This window comes from Mesoplodon densirostris, chromosome 9 (assembly GCF_025265405.1).
Source record: "Mesoplodon densirostris isolate mMesDen1 chromosome 9, mMesDen1 primary haplotype, whole genome shotgun sequence".
In the NCBI taxonomy this organism is placed as follows: domain Eukaryota; kingdom Metazoa; phylum Chordata; class Mammalia; order Artiodactyla; family Ziphiidae; genus Mesoplodon; species Mesoplodon densirostris.
Window position 1 is genome coordinate 84,513,135 of NC_082669.1, and position 22,949 is coordinate 84,536,083.

The 22,949-nt window shown below is 40.1% G+C and overlaps 1 protein-coding gene across 3 annotated transcripts in view; it reads left to right on the top strand.

The window, feature by feature from the left end:
• Positions 1-22,949, top strand: part of CPED1 (cadherin like and PC-esterase domain containing 1) — a 304,458-nt gene that overhangs the window by 15,964 nt on the left and 265,545 nt on the right. For all 3 annotated transcript variants that reach the window (XM_060108389.1, XM_060108390.1, XM_060108391.1), the window contains exon 2: positions 14,936-15,119. In XM_060108389.1, coding sequence (XP_059964372.1) covers positions 14,936-15,119 — 184 coding nt within the window. The remainder of the gene's footprint in view (positions 1-14,935; positions 15,120-22,949) is intronic.

The window sequence follows — 22,949 nt, forward strand, 5'->3', positions numbered from 1 at the left end:
GCCACAGCTTAAAGCCTCCTTTGCTGCTTGTGATTGGTTGGCCTTAAGTGTCAGTTTCAAAACCTCCACTTTGATTCGCTTATATAGACCACTGGCATTACAGCCACCTCAGTCTACAGGCCTACTTGTTCAATTAATTTAACACGTCCCAAAGAATAAGGCCATGAAAATATTCTCATTGCACTTGGCGCCTCTTGAGGGAGAAGAGTGCATATATACAGCGTAACTGTGAGTACCAGGCATACTCCTTTTCTTTAAGAACTTATAGTATAGTGTGCTATACAGATGTCAGGTTATACAGTTATTTTTGAAAATGCCACTAGGAGTCCAAATTGGCACTGTCACAGTTGAGTTTCACTGTTTCTTTAACAATTGATAGGAAGTATAATAGCATTCCGATAGTTTCAGCCTTAAGCCTGCTTCTTTCCTAGTGGAAAATCTAGCATTAATTTAGCCAAAGTGCACAGATGCCTCAGGAAAAATGAAACAGGAAATTAACTTTTATGTAGCAGGCAGGAACTGCCTGAATTCAGCAAAGTATCAGCCAGAAAGTCGATTTTCATACTGAGAAGTAAACCTTCCCTACTGGACACACCCAGAGGGCAGAAGTGATTTCAAATGGGTTTTTCCTCACTCCTCCATTTAATATTAATTATTTTTTCCAAGTAAATAGTGAAAATTAATAACACATCTGAAGCTTCCTACACATAAGCTAAACCCATTTATCCATGTATTTTAGTGCTATACATAAGCTATTTTTAGAGCAGATAGATTTGGAGCAGTTAATTTTCTTTTTCATGGGGGAGTATAGAGGCAAAAAGAGGTAAGCTGATTACTTTTCTTTTAAAGAAAGGATGGTTAAAGTAATACTATGTCTGCTTTAAATACACTTGTTTGCTGTAGAGCAGAGAAAATGTATTTGTGAAAATATCTTCTGTCAGAAATAGAAACCTCAAGAAGCTAGAATTGTCTCCTGCTTTTAATATAAAATAACAACACTTTAAAAGGAGCCCTTTTCTGTGATACAAATGGGAGGATGTCTCATCATCCAAAGATGTGCACATGATCTTAATTAAGCACAATTCTTAGCAAAACCCTGAACAAAGTAACCAAGTACTTGCAATAATGCAACCACTCCCTGGGAAGTCTAGCATTTACACAAAACCTTCTAATAAATTACTGGCAGTTAGATCAGGGCAGGGATCAAGTTTACACAATGCCTGGCACATAAAATGTTGAATGAATGGATGGATGAATGGGAACTCATATAATTCAGGCTGTGTGTCCAGTACCAGACTTCCTGTGGTGGCCAGCAGTCCTTAAATTCTTCTTTTGGGCTTTCAATTGGGTTCTTAAACACTGATCTCCACTGGGTTCATCCAGGTCCTTCTCCATTTATAAGATGTCCTTACCTCCTGCTTTCCTGAGAAAACCAAAGCAATCTGTTGTGGTTGAAGAGATGCTTTCTTCTTTAGGCCTGACCTATGAGACCATCTGGCGGACCCTTTTAGAATAAACTGGACTTCTAGGAAGAGAACTTACTTTTCTAGCCAGTCACAGAAAAAAAAGACAAATGATATTCTGCAAGATAATCCATGCCTTATGGAAAGGATTATAGAGTTTAGGGAGTTGAAAATTTGATAACAGTATTAGATGATGTCTTATTCCTTCCTCTAGAGATGGTGCTTATGTTGTGGTATCACTGGATATTGTCATTTCCTGCCAATTTTTGATTTTTAAAGCAAAAAGTTGGCCGCGAAATACTTAAACATTCTAGAATGAGTGTGTAATTTGGAGAGCTCTAAGATTTTGGCAGGAATACGTTGTGTTATGAGGTGGTGGCGTGATGGTACAGCATCTGGCAATGTGAGGAGGATGAGGGTGGACTGGATGGAGGCTTCTAACAGGGAAGCACAGAGAAGAGGGCTCTCAGGGCTCAGTCAGGCTGGGAAGAGAGTTACCCAGGGTAGTCTTCAAGCTTGTGTATTGGTACTGGCCAGTGAGCTGAAGGGACAAGATGAGGAGGCCATAGAGTGTGAACAGCCACTCTATTCACTCTGAGTGAACAAGGGTGCTCAGTGTGCCAAGGCATAAATGTGCACTTAAGGAGACTTGGTCTACACATTTGATATAAGGCAGGATATTTCCTCTCTGCAGACTTTGGTGTCTAGATATTTAACACCTCTTCCGCCATTATTTTTAACACTTTGAGCCCCACATGGGTAGGGTGAGGCAGAGTTCCTCTGGGTTTGTGAGATGTGTGCCTCTATCCTGTAGCCTTTCATTCACCCAAGAACTGGAGCTGACCTTTGCTGCCCTGGAGATGCAGGACCACCTGCATGGAGTGTGTTCCTTTCCATCCTTAATCATCTGTGCAATTCATGGGGACCCTGGATTTCTGGGGAGAATCCAGATAAACTGGTTGCTACTTGGATATGAGTGCTGAGGGGAGAAGAAAGGAGCTGGGGATGCTATCTGCATGGATTGACAATATTAGACACTTGAAGTGGCCTTAGGAACCTCTCCTGGGAGTATGAATGTGGTGACTGAATTGACAGTGGATGGAGAATCTTAATCGCCATCTCAGTGCCTGAATTCTATCCTTGCATCCAGCAGGTGTTTCATTTAGGCTGGACTCTCTATCCAGGGGAGGGCATATTTGCCATGGTGCTGAAAGAGATTCTTGGCTGGCCACCACAAGTTTTTTCTTGATGGCCTGATGCAGACCCCTGGGGTCTTAGTGTGTGCAGTGGTGAAGTGCAGAGAGGACTGCATGGCTAGGAGGAGAGTCGAGGTCATAAACTGGGCAGGATGGGTGGTGGGAGGATGTGCAGCAAGCCTTGCAGTAGGGACAGTGCAGAGAAGGCAATAGGATTAAAGTGGAGAATGAAAGTGAGTTCAGGAAGTTAATAGGTAAGTCTTATAGAAGGTCCTAAGAGCAAACAATGGTGACCATATTTCTAAGCCCCAAAGAGAGGATGTAATCTTGCTAAGGGCTTTTTGTATCCTGGTTGTGAATTTATTTATAGGACATTATAACAAGGTATAAAATTAAATCATATTTAGTTGTGCAATGAACATACTGCCTAATATTTATCTGGCACCCAAATCTAAAAACTGTGTCCATTGTGTATATGGTATCAGTGGCCATATTTTATTTTCATAATGATATGTTTGCTCTGACACTGGATTTTTAGCAGAGAAGAATAGTAGAAATGGTGATCCATTGATTATTTTTAAATGCTTTAATGCCCCTAATATATAAACACAGCCCTTTAATATTCTACTTGTGGCAGAACCCTTATGAAATCATTTGACTGAAGTTTTTAGGGTCTTCATTTTGTTAAATTAATTAAACAAGGAGCCCATCAGACCGAGGTGGCTGTGAGGCTGTGTGGGCCTCTGTAGGCAGACCAAAATCTAATTCTGTGAATGGCTCAGGGTTCCGAAATCAAAACGCCAAGGATGACCAGTCACGAACAGCCAACTAGGCTTTAGGCTACAGCTCATGAATAATTTCCTTTCTCTGCTTCCATACTTTCTCTATATACGTCTTTCCCCTGCTCCTGTTGCCTGAATGTTCCTAATCACTTCAGGTTTGGTGCTGTCCAACTGGAATGGTTTTTTGCTCAAATGAGCTCTTAAAATTTTAAATATGCCTCAGTTTATCTTTTAACAATTTAAAATATTTTAATTTGTCAAGATCACTTTTATGCTATCTTTTTTTTTTTTTTTTTTTTGGCGGTACGCAGGCCTCTCACTGTTGTGGCCTCTCCCGTTGCAGAGCACAGGCTCCGGATGTGCAGGCTCAGCGGCCATGGCTCACGGGCCCAGCCACTCCGCAGCATGTGGGATCCTCCTGGACCAGGGCATGAACCCGTGTCCCCTGCCTCGGCAGGCGGACTCCCAACCACTGCGCCACCAGGGAAGCCCTATGCTATCATTTTTTAAGTGATATTTATGCCATTGCTTTTTTTTGGCCACGGGATCTTAGTTCCCCAACCAGGGATCAAACCCATGCCCCCTGCAGTGAAAGCACAAGAGTCTTAACTGCTGGACCACCAGGGAAGTCCCAATGTGATCACTTTTTAAGAGATATTTAAATACGCCTTACATTTATGAGGGGTTGTACATTTTCTAAAGATTTTATTTCACTGTTTGAGTCTCCTTTGATCCTTACAACATCGAGAAAAGTAGGATGGGAGGTTGATGTTCATTTGCAGATGAGGAAAGGGAAGTACACCTAGTGGAGCTTAAGTGGTGTCAGCAGACAATGAATGGGGAAGTGGGGTGGGAAGTAGAATGGAAACTCATGATTCAGAAGTCCTTGGGGTGTTGCTGGCAAAGACTCTGACTTAGATTCAGGGTCTCTGGCATCCATTAAACTGTTTGGTAGATTGTATGCTGCTTAGGTATTGATATTGTTGTAATGACCCCAGTGTTCTTTCCTTTCTGTTACATTGCCTTTGTATGGACTTCTATTTTAAGACTGAATTGCAGAATTAACTCCTTGTTTTGGCATGGGGGACAGAGACTTGCTATTATTTTAACATTTTTCAAAAGAACAAGGTCTCTCCTTGTCCTCTGCTTGGTATTTCATAATTGGGAATTGCTGATTTTATATTTTGTTATATTTTTACGGATGTCCTTTAACTACTGCTGACACTGTGATAAGATTCAGGGGGCTGGGGAGCTGTTACTCTAAGACCAGCAAACGCTATCAGGGTTTGAGGATGGAAAGCAAATGTCTTCCTCCTCTGAAGCTCTATGTGATTAAGTGTCGGATTAATAGAAGCCTGAGAATGGGAAAGAATTGTAGAGAAAGAGGAAAGCAGAAGGAAGGAGAAGAGGCAAAAGAGGGACACTTAGAGTGGTTTTTATTTGATCCAAAATAGAAAGTAAAATCATCTGTGCCAAAAGAAAAAGTAATTTACATTCTCTTCTGATCTCATTTAAAGCTTTATCTAATTCTTCAAGATGTCTCGAAGGACGCTATCATGACCACCATCTCCCAGCTAGTCCTGTGTTTTTGTAATCTCAGCTGAGTTTTGTTATGTCTGTAAGGTTAGAGCAAATAGTAAACCGATGGCCCACAGCTGTGCATCGTGGGTGGCACCTCAAGGAAAGGCGTCTTGAATTTGTTGGAGGAAGAGCCTCCAGAGGAAGCTGAAAAAGATGCTTCCTATGACTTTCAAAACAGCTAGAAAAGAGGAACAAAACTTTGGGAGAAGCAGAGAGGCAATCTAAGCTCCTCCTTGTTGGTTGAAATGGATGAGCACTTCAGGGAGGTAAGTAAGATAGGCAGTCAGCAACTGCAGGCCTTTGGAAGCAAGCAATCACAGCAGCAGACTCCAGATAGGGACTCCAGGAGAAACCCCTGTTCTTGTGTTCTTGGTTTGTTTTCAGTTTCTCACTGTCTCCAAGATTCCTGCTCTGTGTGCGGGTCAGCCTGGGGAAGGAATGAACAGCACACAATTGAAGCTACACCCAGCCTGTCTGTGCATTGGCTGGGGTTTGAAGAGCTGAGAAGTGGCCTTGTTTTCTTTTTTTTTTTTTTTCCTGTCTTGAAAGTTGCTCTTCTCCGGGCATTCCTCTTCTCCTTCCTCTGGCTACACAGGCTCTATACTACGCATCCCTCTTAGAAAGGCGCAGTGTGGTTCTGAGTTGGGAGGGCAGAGAAGTGCATTAGACAGAGACGGCCAAGGCATTCTCATGGTTTACCATCAGGTTATATGCTTCATACTTTATAGATGGAGTGGAAGTCTCTTCTGATGAGCAAAAATCATACTATATCTCTTAAGTCTCAGTGTTTCAGATGTTCCCAGTGGACTAAGGCAATTTGATGTTTTTTCTCATTAAATCTTTTCTAGCTTAGGATGGCCGGGTCAGGCTCTGTCCTGCTGTTCTCTTCTGTTTTCCTCTTTTGTGCCCCCCTCTCTGCTTCTCATGTGTCAGGCTTACAGACTCTCTCTCTGTTTACTTAAGATCTTCACAGCACATCCTTTCTTTGGGACTTTTCACCCCACTTCTGGAATATTTTCATCCTCTGTAGCTGACCTCTCCCTCACACTGTGAGGTGCGACTGTCCTGTTGCTGCCTCTCCTTCTGTTGCAGGAAGGAAGGTAGGGCTCAAGAGGATCGTCACATCCCAGGACTCAGGCAAGTCCCTGGGACAGCCGCCAAATGTGGGTTCTTGGCTTCGCACAGGAAAAGATTCAAGAGCGAGCCAGAGTAAAGTGAATGAAGGTCTATTCAGGGAGATACACACTCCATAGACAGAGTGTGGGCCATTTTGGAAGACAAGAGGCCCCAGGGTATGGGGTTGTCGGTTTTTATAGGGGTGGGTAATTTCATAGGCTAATGAGTGGGAGGATTATTTCAACTACAGTATTTTGGGGAAGGGGTGGAAACTGCCAAGAATTGGACCACAGCCCACTTTTTGGCCTTTTATGGTTGGCCTCGGAACTGTCATGGTGCCTGGGGGTGTGTCATTTAGCTGATGTATTACAATGAGCGTCTATTGAGGCTCAAGGGAAGTCGACTTGTCCGCCATCTTGGACCTAGTTGGTTCTAACTAGTTTATGTCGTATCCTCAATGGTGGTCATTGTTTTGAGGGTTGGACCCTGCCCCCTTTTTGTTTACTCACTGACCTCTCCTCGCAGTGCTCTGCTGCCCAGTGTTCCCCCAGTGCCATTAGATGCCTCCTTAAGACAGATCTCAGGTCTCCCTCTTGTGGCATGGTCACCCAGGTCACTGAATGCTTCCATTAAAAAAACCCAAAAAAACAACAAAGCTTATTTTCTGCATTGTGGGAACCATGACATATAGTTCTTAGGAAATCCTGTGATTTAGGTAGTAGAACTCTGGTCTTCTGAAATTCTATTATGGTACCCATCCATCCAGAAAACCAAGAAAACAAGAAATCATCCTCACTTTATCTTAGTAAGTCTAGTTTTCCTTATCCACCTCTTCCCTACTATGGTTTTTTTGTAAACGGCATCAAAGTTCATCAAAGTTGTACCTAGGTAGAAAGACCAGCATAAAGTGACCAACCTTTTTTTTTTTTTGCAATTATAGCTTCATTTAATTTATTTTTTAAAATTTAATTGTATTTATTTATTTTATATACAGCAGGTTCTTATTAGTTATCTATTTTATACATATTAGTTTATACATGTCAATCCCAATCTCCCAGTTCATCCCCCTACTCCCCCATCCCCCTGCTTTCCCCTCTTTGTGTCCATATGTTCTCTACAACTGTGTCTCTATTTCTGCCTTGCAAACCGGTTCATCTGTACCATTTTTCTAGATTCCACATATATGTGTTAATATATGATATTTGTTTTCCTCTTTCTGACTTACTTCACTCTATATGATGGTCTCTAGGTCCATCCACGTCTCTACAAATGACCCAATTTTGTTCCTTTTTATGGCTGAGTTATATTCCATTGTATATATGTATCACACCTTTATCCATTTGTCTGTTGATGGACATTTAGTTTGCTTCCATGACATGGCTTTTAAATTCTCTACTGCTAACTAGGTTTTGGTTTCCTACCAGCTACTTAACAAGATAATAAGTCATGTTGCATTACCTCCACTTTTATCTTCATTGCCAATTATTTCTTGTTGCCTACCTGACCGTATTTACCACTCACAATAAAAAGTACCTCTGCTGCTGACCTTCAAGGGCTTCTGTTTTAATACCTCTTCTTATCTTTTCTCTCTGTCCAAGAATTATCTTTCTTCTCTCATTGCCTTTCATACACAACATTCATAACACATGCAAGCAACAGCAGCATGACCATCTGGGTCATCTTTTTTTTTTTTTGCGGTACACGGGCCTCTCACTGTTGTGTCCTCTCCCGTTGCAGAGCACAGGCTCCGGATGCACAGGCTCAGCGGCCATGGCTCACGGGCCCAGCCGCTCTGCGGCATGTGGGATCTTCCCGGACCAGGGCATGAACCTGTGTCCCCTGCATTGGCAGGTGGACTCTCAACCACTGTGCCACCAGGGAAGCCCTCTGGGTCATCTTTGACACTTTGCCCTGACCAGATATCTTATCTCTGCAGGAACTTATCTTTCATGATTCCATTAATTGTCTATTGCTCCTCCCACTAAAAAGTAAGCTCAGTGAGAGCTAGAACTTTATCCAGGTTCTTCACTATTGTATTTCTTAGAGACTAGAACCATGCCTGACACATACAAAGCGTTCAAAAATATTAAATAGGTAAATGAATAAATGTTGAGAAAGAGCCCATGGGAGAGAAGGGGGAGGAGATAGTAAGGATCCAGGAGAAGGAGCTAAAAGTAGGAGAAAGTTCTCAGGGATTTGAGGGTGGAACTTGGGAGGAGGTTTGTTGCATGGAGGGAGGGGGAGTCTGGAGTCTGGAGAATAAGCAGAGTGATTGACCATTGATAAGAAGTGGACAGGTTTCTTCTCTGGAAATCAGAAGAAAAGAGGAAATGCTGGTTGTGCTGATAGGCTATAGGTTTGCCAAAACAGACATAGTGTAACTCAGTGTGTTTCCTTGTAAGATGGCTACTTTCCTGTGTCAGGAGAAGGCTGTTATCTGTAGAAATAAGGAGGTAGCTGGAGAGTGGGAAAGTTTGTCACTTTGGAGAATGTGAGAGAGAATTGACTCAGGAAGCATAGTTGGATGGTCTGGGGAGTGTGAGGACGGAATTGGCTTTGCCAACCAGGATCTGTCCAACTGAGCCCTTTTCTTCAGCAGCTCTCAACACCCCAGCCCAGGAGCAGGTCAGGAGGGTTGCGGAGATCTTCCTCGGCTCTCTCAGATCAGAGTTTTCACAGCATCCTCTTCCTCCCAGTTTACCTGGCATGTCATCATTTATTATAACTAGATGTTTATGTCTGCTTTCCTTGATGGGCTGTCACCTCTGTGAGGGCAGAGACTTGCCTGTCTTATTTAATGCTGTGTCTCCAGCTCGTCCATGCTTGAGGTTTTGCCATATGACTGTGATGCACGTACAGTGGAGCAAGGGAATTTAATGTACCGGGTAGGGAGTATTGGATCCTGGAATCTGAGATGCGGAGAAGGAAAGTGAAAGGAGGCTAGTAGAAAGTTGGTATTAGGGGGAAAGACCAGTGGTTGAAGAACTGATATATTAGGAATAAATGAGAAGATCTGGAAATAAATGAATGTGATCAGAGAATGGAGTATCACATTTTATAATTTCAGAGATGGGACTATTTGGGGGACCACAAAGATCAAGCAAGATTTGGCCATTGGAGTGGGTGGTTGAAGTGAAGTGGAGGAGAGAGTCATTAGGCATAAAGAGGTCATGGATATCTTATGACTTGAGATGCAGATGTCGAAGCCTCCACTGAGACTTTCTAGTGGATTTTTTTACCTGACAGTGATTAAAATAATGAAAGGGCATGCATATATTTGCAAGTAATGAACTCATAGTTTGCATTTAGCATTTATTCATTTGCTCATTCATCCTCCCATTCACTCTTATTTAGAACCTGGCAGTAGGCTGTGTGTACAACAATGACCAAAGCAGAGAAGTCTAGGCCCTCATGAAACGTATAGACTTGTAGGAAGGGCAGACAGTAAACAAGCAATCTGTAACTATAAATTGTGAAGAGTGTCAAAGGGAAAATTAGATTGCGGAATAGGTGAAGATGAGTTTTGGCAATAGCTATTTAAATGGGTGCCATTTCATCAAAGCTATATTGTGGATACTCTTTAATATTGAAACTTTATTGCTTTTGTTTAGAACTTACATAGAGCCACAGATGGGTAAATTTGCCTTACATTGGATGTTGGGTGTTGGAATAGCCCCAAAGTACAGTTTGGGGGTACATTCAGAGGGTGCTCAGTTGTCATGGAGTAGTTCTGAGAAATGTGTGATCGTTCCATGATGGGCTCAAGGTTCAGCTGAGTCAGCTGTGAGATGCAGGCCGCGGGTCATTAAATGTTCATTTAAGTAGGGAACATTCTCCGAGGCTCTGTTTGCATATCCAGGGAACCTGCAGTTCCTAAACTGTCCTACAATTATAAATAGTGTTTAAGTAGAAAATGTATCGGATATGCATCCTGGAAAACTCCATCCATTTTATTCCTTGAATTCTCTAAAATAAGTGTACATCTTGCCAATGGAAAAAAATTCTCTATTCTCGTAGTGGAAAAATTAAACTGTAATTCACTATGATAGACTCTATAATATTTCTAAAATGCCAAAAATCTAGACAGCATGGAAACTTGACTTTTAGTTGTATATGACACACATATGAGGTCTACTATGTGATTTGTATTTGAGCATCAAAAAGTGTCATAAATTCATGGCTACTTTAATAAATCCAGAAAAAAAAATCTTTCTGTTGTATGGAAAAAAAAACAAGTTTTATTTCTCATCTCTACTATATTTTCAAGAGCTGTATTTCTTGCTTTTGTGGTAAGTCTTGGTAAAGACTTGTTAATAGTAACTGAGAAATATACTGCCTTTATAATATAGCTCTTTATTGAATTTTTTTACTGTAAATTCATTACTTTGCTCAAGTATTTGACTCTATTTTTGTCATTCTTGCCACTATTCTACTGAAACAAATTGCTTTATTTTTATTTTTTTAACATCTTTAATAAGGAGTATAATTGCTCTACAATGTTGTATTAGTTTCTGCTTTATAACAAAGTGAATCAGCCATACATATACACATATCCCCATATCTCCTCCCTCTTGTGTCTCCCTCCCTCCCTCCCTCCCTATCCCACCCCTCTAGGTGGTCACAAAGCACTGAGCTGATCTCCCTGTGCTATGTGGCTGCTTCCCACTAGCTATCAATTTTACATTTGAAACAAATTTCTTAATGCAAATTTTCACCACTTTCTATCCCAATCTTCCATGGTAGTATTTATAAAAAAGACTTTTACATATTGCAAAAAAAGATGTTTGTATTCATTCATTCAAAGAATATTTATTATGTGCCCGTATGTGCCAAGGACTATTCTTAGGCTGGGGAAACAAAAGTGAAAAAAACAGACAAAAATATATGCTTTCATTTACCTTCTTTTATGGTGTGGGAAAACAGGCAATAAACATAATAAAGAAATCATATTTTTGCCTTAAAAGATGATAAGCCCAACAGAGAAAAATATGTATCAGGGTATATAGAAGCATATAGTTTACTGTAGAAAGGCTTTTTATGATAGAGACCAAACTATATTAATTGAAAAACTTACAGAATTCCTAACATAAAAGCAGTTACAATATGATATAGATTTTTATTCAATTTTATTTGTATATATTTGACATCATTTATTGGTGGGATGCTGTGTTGGACACTTTCATATAGAAAACTGATTTAATTTCACCGTACAATCTCATGAAGTAGGATTCGCTACTTCAACTATATGTATGAGAAAACTCTGATGTGGGGAGATTACATCACTCTCCCCAGTGGATGAAGCATGCGACTGGCAGAGCCAGAATCCAAATCTAGATTTTTGATTCCTTTCATGGCTGCATCTAACCCTCCAACTAGTTTATTACAACACTCTATCCTAAGGCGGCATAGAGGCTTCAGATTTTGAAGTCCTTCCAATAAAAATAACGTGTTTGGTTATAAAGCAACTTTCGTGTAGTCCAGTGAAGTGATTTCTGAGGGGCTATTCTGCAGATCTCTCAGGAAGAAGGGAGAGAGGGAAGTGACTCGGGGTTCAGAGTGCAACATCCAGTAACACTCATTCTTTTCTAAATTCTCCGCAGCAGACCCGCAAGTCTTAAGTTCAATTGTTGTCGTGATAGCCAGGGTAAATGTATTCTTCCACTAAAAAGATACCCTCAAACTTGTAGGAGTCATCAGGAGCTCTCATTTCCAAAAGCGCTGTTCCAGGCATTTGATAATCCCGCATTTGCTGGTGCGGTTGACGTAACTGTATTTCACATATGCAGTGCGTGCCCCTGTTGTTGGACCAGCTAAAATCGTTCTCGCCCCTTGGTATTGGGCCATTCTGCTGATACAGGGTATTATAAATATTACGACAGGGGCAGTTTGTATAATACAACATAATTTGTCAGGATAATACAACATAATTTGACAGGCAAACTCATTTCCTATTTATTCTCTGTAGTCTGAGACATGAGTTAAAATTTCAGTGTGTTATAAGGGTCATGATAAAATATGGCCAGTAATTAACACTTTAAAAAAAATATGCTCTCTATAAGATAGGCCGGTAAGAACTATGCTGCTTTTACTTAAACTGATCATGGTTTGGGGGGCGGGGTTGGGAAAGAGGGATTATATCTTTCAAAATACTAAGAACTTAAAGTTTGAAAATACACTCTTCTCATGTGAAATCACTGCTGTACCCGAGCCAGCTGTAATCGAGAAGGGCATCCTGTGATTGTGAAAGAAAATAATATGAGAAGGGAATTCTGGACACTGCATTTTGCTTGAGTGACACTGATATGTTTGGAAGCATCCGTCTTCCCCTTTCACCTAGATGCATGTTTGTTTATTTTGGCCTCCTATGGGCTACTGTTTCCCTCTAATTCCTGAGTCCAAAGGCTCAACCAGTAGTTGGTTTCAAATACTCCTTCTTAATTGTTTATCACTACGAACAATTACAACATTTGCTGGGGAGTTATGTCCCAGTTTGCAGTTATGTCCCAGTTTGCAGTTAAATTCTTGAGTTTAAATAGTTTCGTTATCAATAAAACGCAATGGAAAATATCTGATCATGTTTTCCCAAAGTACCATGCACAGAAAGTGTGATAGCTGGTGTTCTCTTTCTTTCCTTTGTATTCATCACACACGTATTAAGAACCTATGTTAGCATGTGTCAGGCAAAGCTCAGATACAGAAACAGTGTTCCTGACTCTCTGCTCTTTTTGACATACGATTATTTTAAAAACACATATATAGGACTTCCTTTATGCCAGGCACAGTTCTAAGCACTTTACAAATATTAAGTCCTTAATCCTCACAGCAGCCTTAGGAAGAAGGTACTGTCCAAGGTCACATGATTAGTGCTGGTGGAACCAGGGGATTCGAAGCTGGCAGCCTGGCTGCAGAGTTTGGGTCCTTCTGCACTACACCATGCTTTGTCTATGAATTTTCAGATAGCCATCATTTGTATGCAATGAAAATAGGATATGGTTCCTGCCCTCAAAGGGTTTACAAGCTAAAACTGTTTCTTCTTTCCATATGTATATTCAAAGATCAGATCTTGATAGAGCATTACGGTCCATTCATTTACTAGATATCTTCATTTATTAAGTATGTACGATGTGTACTAGAGACACAGGGACAATGCAGGCTGCCTGTTAGGGAACTCACATCAGGGAGAGACACAATTTCATGAGTGCTGATGGAAGGATGTATTTCAGTGAAATTTTTCCAAAGAGGTACTGTTTGATTTGGAGTTTGCTAAGCAGAAGAATGGAGAGAGAGGAAGGAATTATCGGTTGAAGGCACAGTGGAGTCTGTATGAAGGAGCAGAATGGGATCAGGAATGGAAATGACTAAGAGTACAGCATGACCAGAGAAGGAAGATGGGATCTAAGTTCAAATGGCCTACATTCCTTGATAAAGATGTGGAATTGTTTCGGTCAGTAATGGGAAATAATGAAGAAATTTAAGGAGTGAAAAGACAGGGTACAAAATGTGTCTTAGATCATTGAAATGGACAGTTTGATTCAGAGCTGCCACCAAAAGTAACATGGCTTCCCAATTTCATGTTTCACCTCTTCCCCCTCATCTGCCTTCTCCAACCCCTTTGTCTCCTCTTCTTTGGCGTCTCCCATTTTTTTTCTCTAACCCCCATCCACTTTCATCACTCCTTCCAGTAGTAAAAAATGTCTACTTTATCAAGGTTTAGTCACAGATTTTCTGGAAAACACATAGTATCCGCCATTAAACTGTATAATGAATTTCAATGTCAGTATTCTTTCTACTTGCCAATTCAAAACTTCCCTCTTTTTTTAAAAATAAATTTTTATTTATTTTTGGCTGCGTTGGGTCTTTGTCGCTACATGCGGGCCTTCTCTAGTTGCGGCGAGTGAGGGCCACTCTTCGTTGTGGTGCACGTGCTTCTCATTGTGCTGGCTTCTCTTATTGTGGAGCACGGGCTCTAGGCGTGTGGGCTTAGTAGTTGTGGCTTGTGGGCTTAGTTGCTCCGCGGCATGTGTGATCTTCCCAGACCAGGGCTCGAACTTGTGTCCCCTGCATTGGCAGGCAGATTCATAATCACTGTGCCACCAGGGAAGTCCCAAAACTTCCCTCTTGTTAATGGTATTTCAAACATCAGCGTGAGAAAGAAGAATATTTCTTTGGAGGAGCAATAAACCACTGAAGGAAGAACCTAAAAGTATGATACTTAAGTGATACCCGCCCCTTCTCACACGAAGTTCCATTCTGCCTCACTGAGATGCATTCAAATTTTGCTGCGTCCTGATGGAGAGAAGCAGTAGCGTTGTGCGTCTCCAGAGAGCTCTGGGATTGCTTCTCAGCTGTACTCCCCTGTCCTTCCGGTGCAAAATCCATCCTCCCTAAGTCTATTTCCTCTAATGTGTTTACCTAAAAGAACTGTTAAAAGATAAGGCAGTTGGAACTACTACAGAAAAGCACAATGCAGATGAAAAGTGTTGCTATTAATTTCTATTTTTCAGCCAGAGTTGAGCTCGGTATTTCCATGCCACGGTATTCCTCCAGGAACTCTATATTTTAATGGCCTGAAATTTTCATCCTTCTGGAGTAATGAGAAAAATACAGTTCACCTTCAGTTCTCGCAGATGAGGTTGTCTTTGTCCTGGTCAGCCTTTCAGAGAATCTGTCATTCATTTACAGAGAAAAACTTAAAAGACAACTTTCTGAATGGCCCCCGATTTGCATTAATGATCTCCTTCAAGGGAAACGTGCTCCCTTTTCTCCCTGAATTTTTATGCTTTCTTTCTTTCTGTAGATCGAAGAGTCAATTGAGATCCACTTCGGCAGCCATGGCAGAAAGGCCGTTCTCTACAGGCCTCCTTCCTCCAGCAAAAGGGAGCTTCAGCTCCACCAGCGCATTCTCACTCAGCATCACTATGCGGTTGTCATCACTGAAGAAAGGCTCGGTGCCGACCCTGGGCTGGGGCTACTAGAAAAAGGTCAGAGTCAGAAGTAATTGCCAAAGTTGCTTGTCTTCTAATTTAAATACTTCCTGAAATGTGCTACTATCTTCCTCTAAAAAAATTCACAAGAACCAAGTTTTACCCGTGATCAACTTTCTTGCATCATAGAAAACTTGGCTCCTTTTCTGCTTCCTCTCCATCTTCATTTAGCTACATTTCTGTATTCCTGAAATTATTTTGTTTATATTTTTGTAGCATTTTGGAGCTGCATAGTTCATCTTTAAATGCTATGTAAAACATGTTTATGTTTATGAGCCCAAATACATGTTCTGCCCAGCACCAAACTGCTCAATATTTTAAGAAAATTGCCACTTCATCTGACTGCAAGCAGAATGTGCTGGAAATTGTTTCAAGAAGCCAGCTTAAATGTGATTCACAGATTGGTTCTAAATGCAAAAGAAGTATAGATATTTATCTCACACGCCATCACTAGTCAAGTACTTTTTATTTCTATCATTTGAAGTGAAAAATAAGAGACAAGTTTGTAAACAAGTTATTTGAAAAAAAGTTGAGTAGGTGATGAGGGTCAAAAAGGGCAATAACAGTAACAGCTGACATTTCTTGAGTAACTAACCATGTGACATGTTGTATTCTGTATTCATGGCCTCATTTAATCCTCACTGAAGGCCCCTGAGTGCCCTAAGATTAAGAAATATTCATTCCTTCCCCAATTCCAGAAGAGGAAACTGAGGCTTAGAGAGGTGCAGTGACTCACCTTGTATCTTAAACCTGGGGTGATGGAAGGGCAGGATTTGAACCCCTGTGTTCCAACTCTCACTTCTGTGCTCACCCTCTTCACCTCCGTGTTGCCCACTCCCTCTTTTGGCCCCTTATCCTGCACTAATCTATCATTATTAGAGCTACCAGGATGTATAGCACTCATTCTCCATGAGCCAATCAGATTTTTCTCTTTACGACAACACAGTGTATCCGTTTTCCTTTTTATCAAAAGGGAGGGGAGGAAAAGCAATCTGAATCCACTGCTGATCTCCATGATGGTTTCCTTAGGGAGAAAAAGTCAGATCCCGGTGCCACTATAATTTTCATTTGTCCTTTCACTTTCAGCCATCTTGACATCCTCGTAGCGCTTGCTCATCAGTTAGGTCCCCCCTTGCTCTTTAAAGTGCTGGTTTATGCTGGTCAGTGAAAGAGGCTGGGGGACATGTAGCCATGATTACTCTTCACCACCTTTTACCATGTTGGCGGTAAAGTTATAAGCTGCTTAGCTAACAAGCAGCTTAACAGCCAGCTTAAATGTGATTCACAGATTGGTTCTAAATGCAAAAGAAGTATAGATATTTATCTCACACGCCATCACTAGTCAAGTACTTTTTATTTCTATCATTTGAAGTGAAAAATAAGAGACAAGTTTGTAAACAAGTTATTTGAAAAAAAGTTGAGTAGGTGATGAGGGTCAAAAAGGGCAATAACAGTAACAGCTGACATTTCTTGAGTAACTAACCATGTGACATGTTGTATTCTGTATTCTCTATTCATGAAGAAAGCCCCAAGAGATCCACTTTGATGAAAAGAAAGTTCTTAAAAATGTGCAGAGGTCATTAGCACAGGTCTTCAGGAATGCCATTTGCTGGTCCCTGCCCCCAGGAGAAGTATGGAAATCTAGAGCTTTTGGAAACAAACAAGAAAAACAAAAGGGAAGTTGAATGCTCTGGAATATCAAAGCAGCTGGAAACCAAGTTTACAAACCTCACTGGGGTTGGTTCTATTAAGAAGGACCAATCTAAAGTTCTGGAACATCCATAAATGATATTGTCAGAAAACCATTGATCAGAATAGCTGTTGTTGGTATTAAGGAAAGATGTAAAACGTTTAGTCTTCCTCTCATCCCATAAATTATTTTAGCCCATCGCTGAACCAGGTGCTTGACTGTATAACCACCGCCTTTGTGCAACATAAGCTGTGCTCCTGGAATCCTGCAAAGCATCAGCCCTGATAACACAACACTATTGTCTGAAATTCCTATGTTCTTCTGTCTCCTTGGTGCTGCTACTGACTGTGTATAGGCACAACTTGGATTATCTGTGCATTTCAACTTCAATTCCAATTTTCAGTTTTCTCCAGTTGCAAAACAAGGAGTATGGCTCTTCTCTCCCTTGATGTCCTTGAGTCAGTTTTACAAGAAAAAGGAGGATGACTTTGCAGCTTCCAAATACCAAGAAAGTGCAAAGAGAGCCTGAAGGCAATAGAATCTGGCAGCAAAGGGAGCTGCTGGGCCCGTAGCACAAGATAACTAGATGGTGTCACCAGAATTTGTCAGTGTAAATACTGATTTGGCTCCCTTTCCCCACATTTCCTCAGCTTTGAAGATATCCATGCCTCTTTCTGGGTATTCTTTTACTTTGTATAGTAAGATAATTTTCCTGGATCAGCCTCAAGAAAGGGTAGCAATTTCACAAGTATGGGAAATTGATTTTTGGTTCTTCATTTGATTTTGTAGTTTTCACTGTGAGAGCATATGCATTGAATACCTGAGATAAAATAAGTTCTATGACCGTCATCTAACATGTCCCTGATTATCTAACCTACAGAAAAAAAAGCCACTTTTTTATTGCAGCTTATTTTCCATGGCCACACATTTAATCTACAAATTACATTTGAATTGAAGCACTTACTCTCAAAAATATTTTCTAGAGGTTTGATTCTTGTAAAAATTTTTTTTCTTTAGTTCCATGTATCCACCCCATGCTTATTTTACTATGTGTACAGCAGCAGAAAGTGGGATGCTATATTGGCACATTTAAACTTCATCTCCCCATGTTGAGCAGCTTGGGGAAAGTGGAAGCAATTCAGAATGATCTGGAGACTTACCCCACCTATCTTTCTTTTCACCATTGCTGTTTGCTAACCTGAAATTTGAAAATATTACATTAAAGCAAAATAGGCACTCCCACAAAGTACAAAAGGACTCAGGTGCAGATTTGACACATATATAAAATACATTTTTAGTCCTAGGAAAATAAATATAAAATGCATTTTCCCTATTCTACTCATTTATTCCACCTGCTTTCCAATCCTCTTTTGACTTGACCCCCATCATTTCTGTTGATCTCTTTTTTGTGCCATCCTTTGAAGCACAGGTGGCCTTTTTTCAGCATGGGGCCACTTTTTTTTTTTACCATTTAAGGCCAGAAATGGATAAAAATTAGAAAAAATTAAAGGGTGCTAGTCCAGGCAGGCAACATCCTACGATTAAGTATAATCTGTTACATTTGGGCTTCATATTGTATTTAATTTTCCCACTAATTTAGTAAACATTTATTGAAAGGAAAAGTAACCAGTCTTGGGTTTTAAATTCAAATATGGGCATTATGTTTTCCCCCACTTAATTCCATTCTGATATAACAGAAATTGGTGGCTCTAACCAGAACGACTCTAAGGCTGTGTATACTTGACCTTAAGCAAGTTCAGTACTCTGAGTTCTAGTTCTCTTATCTGTTAAACGCAGTAATGAATTTTTACTTCACAAGAGTATGTAGTGAGAATTTAATCACTTTGTCCACACGCATCAGAGTTCTGGGAAGAAACAAAGTAAAGCCTCACTGATATTTTTCTCATTCAGTAGTCTGGTAGTGGGACCCAGAAATTTATATGTTAAAAACAGACACAGGTAATTCTGACATGTAACCTAGTTTGGGGGGCATCGTCCTAAGGGATATACTATTGGTTCAAAGAATAGCAATGTTTAAAGTTAATTTTGGGAATAAAACGATACAAAAGTCTGCTTGCTACAATGCCATTGAACTACTTAATATTTATTGGTATAGTTATTTAGCAGCATTTTTACTTTAAGCTGATTTTGAGAACAGTAAGAGGACAATTGTCTTTACAGATTTATGCCTCCAAAACTTAGCAGAATGTAAAACATATACATTTATGGTCCTTCAATACCCTTCTTTGGAAAAATATATCTTATGTCCCTGCATTTGTAAGAACATGTAATTCTCTAAAGGAAAAGATTGGAAGGACCAACCAATTCTTCCCTTTCCTAGTATCTAGATAGTATTTAGTAAATCAGTGCTGTAGTACATGGAATAGTATAGTGGCCTAAAAGAGTAGGTGTTTTCCAAAAAAGTTCTTAACCTATTCCCATGGCAACATCCAAGAAGGGTGTGACTCAGGAGACTCTGATTCAATGGACTTTATCATTAGATCAGAATTATTTATGTATACTTGAAGAGTAGAGCATATTTAGCAATTTTCTGTCCACTCCTGCGTACATCCTGCACTTTTAAATTAGGTGTATTATATAGTCAATGTGAAAAACAAATGCCAACTGCTATCAAAGCTACAGAATTGGAGTCACTCTTATGGTTTCAAATTGCTCTTGTTTTTGTAACTTGGGGGTTTTACATGGAATGGTTTTTGAAGAAATACAGAAAGTGAAAGACCATAGAAATTTTCTTGCCAGGGGTTGGCAAACCATGGCCCACTGGCCAAGTCTGGGCAAACGCCTGTTTCTGTAAACAAAGTTTGATTGGAACACAGCCACGCATTTGTTTTTGTACTGTCTTTGGCTTTTTTGTTCTACAACAGCAGAGTTGAATAGTTGCAACAGAAACTGTATGGCTCTTAAGGCCTAAAATATTTATTATTGGGCCCTTTACAGAAAACATTTGCTGACCCATGGATCTAGACTAATTCTGTGTCATCTGATTTCAGACCAAGCTGATGGTTAAACTCTAGGACTGAGGTAGGTTAGGTTTTTAACTTACATCAAACCTCATTCAAAAAGGATTTGATGGTTTATAGTCAAACATATAATAATAAGATTACTAAAATGGAAATATAAAATTAGGGCTCAAACTGGATATTCCTCTTAGCTACCAAAATTTCGGCTTAATTTTGGCTTGAGCTGCCAAGTACCCAGAGCAACAAGGGAAAGAATAGAGGTTTCGCTCTCAGGAAGGAGGGAATTCTATAGTTCCTTCTGCTGATCTTTGACATGCCCAAGTAGTACATTTAAAACAACTTTTTCAAAGGGATTATTAAGTTGATGACATTATGTAACGGGTCAAGGGTCAGAGCAACATTTGTATTGCAGACGAAGTGGATGTCATATCTTGGTTCACAAAGCAACCTTCCAATGCGAGCTGAGAGTGTAACACGACAGCATGGTATAGTGAAAGCATTTCTAGGAAGGGCTAGGGTTAATACTGTGATAAATAGTATTTATTGATATTTGTATTGATATTACATTTGATAGATTGTGTTTAGAGATCGTATTTTAAATAATATTGCTACCGCTTTCCCCCCACTAAGAAGGACACTGTCATTTACCCAACTGTGTTCTTGGGATGCACTATTAAAAGATATAGTCAACAGAGCGAGAGATACAGATCAGTACTTAATGTTGTGGAAAATATATTAAAGAAGAAAAAGCCTATTTCCTTCCTTGTTTATAATTTCATAGTTTCTCTCCTCCCACAGTTTTATTTACATTCACCTGCACTCTTAAAACTGTCCAATACATCCATGTATCATTTGAAATCTAGTCTAATTTTAAAGGTTTATTTATAATGGCTACTTGCCAGAAGCTGTTTCTGCAGTTTATATGGAAAAGAAACATCTCTTATAGACCAATCTTAACTTTTATAATGGAAAATGTATTACAAAATGTATATGTATTCAAAAAGAAGCCATAAGGAAGTTGAGAGTTACATTAAGTAAGAGGAGCTTAACTGCAATAATTGCTTTCTTGGGGAGCTAGTAGACTGTGGTAATTAAAGGGAATAAGCTGTGGAGTTAAGACTGAACCTGGGTTGGACTCCCTAGTGTTACCTTTAATGGTTACACTACCCTGGGCAAGTTAGCCTCTCAAAGCCCTAGTTTTCTCTTCTGTAGTGGATTGTTTTGAGATAGTTCTGAGAATGGCACGTGGTAGGCACTCTAAATATGGGAGGTAATATTGCTACTGCTGTCAGGAACTAGATACAGAGATTGTGAATATTCCTTTGTGGAGAGGTACATTTAAAGTGGGTTCCATTAGTAGCAGAAGGGTGCTGGATATTTGGCATTAAATGAACTTGATAGGTCTCCCTATCAGGTCCTATCCTTTCCAAGTCTCCCTCCCAATTTAACATGTCTTCATTGACAGATCTGGGTTGTAAACCCTCCTGAAATTCCAACACACAGTCTCTTGGATCATTCCATTAGGAAAAAACAACTAAACTTCTAAAAAATCTGTAAACTCCTTGAGGTCAGGAGCCCTGTCTGCTCAGCTCATCACATAAAACGAAGCCCTCCACATAGGGGCACGCAATAAATATTTATTGAATACATGAATAAATGCGGATAAAATAATACACCAACAGCTGAGCCCCTTAAATAGTGAACTACCTCAGACTTTCACATTAAAATTTAATTCATCAACATTTCATTTTTATGTATGTAACTTTATAGGAACACTGGTATTCTTTTCATGCTCACATCTCTTATAACAAAAATAATGCAACCACAAATTCAGTAGTAGATAGAGCTAATACTTTACACATAAAACAGTTCTATACTGTTGAGGTTTTTAATGCTTGTGTCCATTTGTTCCCCTCTTTGGTTTTCAAGACTCCTCTGCCACGTTTAGCAGTGTTCCTCAGCCTATTGGTTTTGTAGGGAGGGCGGATGAGTTTAGTTCTGAACATACTCAGACTCGGGTGCCTTGAGGTTTTCATGTGGATGTATTTAGCAGAGACTGGAGGTCAGGGCAGGAGATGTAGATTTGTAGGTTATCTGCTTAGAGGTGATGATTGACTCATTGAAGTTTTAATATTCCATAAAACAATAGAACTCACAGTGTTACCTAAAGATTTTCTCCAGTAAAGGACACGGAAAAGTAAGCATATAACTTTTTCAGCTCGTGAATGTAGACAACATTAAAGGTCAAAAACCCCATCATGTCATTTAGGTCCTGTTTGTGTCCTCTGCCTTACGCCTTCTGGTTCTTTTCTTAGCATAGTGTAAAATATTCACTTTCATGCTCTTCCAGTCCCTTGCTTTGGAAAAACATATCATATGACCCAGGATTTTTATAACATGTACTTCTCTAAAGAAAAAGAAAGAGGCACCATCAAATTTTTCTCTTTCATATCATCGAGATACTATTTAGTAAATCATTGTCTTAGTTCATAGAATGGATAGTGGCCTAAGAGAAAATAAATGTTTTCCTAAAGTTTTAAACTTGTTCCCAGGGTAGAGTCTAAGTAATATGTAGTTCAAGAGACTCTGACGCAGAGCATATTTTATCGTTGGGTCGGAATTATTTATGTATACTTGAAGAGGGCATATTTCTACAGTTGCAGCAGAAATCAGAACTGTAGCAGGAACGGGAAAATAAATTGTTCCTATTGAAAACCATTTCTGGGAGGTCCTGCAAGTAGTTGGGCCAGTATTTTTGTATTCCCGCTGTTTAACGGGTCGCTTGAGTACAAGATTTATTTGTGGTAACCCTAGAAGGCATAGGACCAGCTGAAGGATGAATGTTGTATCAATCAGACTCATCCAGCAATGGAACAGCCCACTTCAAAGAGTAGGAAGTTTTGTTGGAATGGGAGCAAAGCAGGGATGCTGCTGAGGGGCTGCTTTATCAGCCAGGAGAATGAGTAAAATCACCATCGACGCCCTTTTCAAATCTGCGGTGCTGGGACTGGCGCTAACACTTGTACAACACAGAATGAGAGAAAGCAAGACAAGATTTTAAAGCTCTATCATTTTAGGATTCCTTTCCTTGAGTCTTTGCTTTTAGTCTCCTGTCCTCTGGGCAGAAGAGAGGAAGGGGAAGCAAAGAAGGAATGG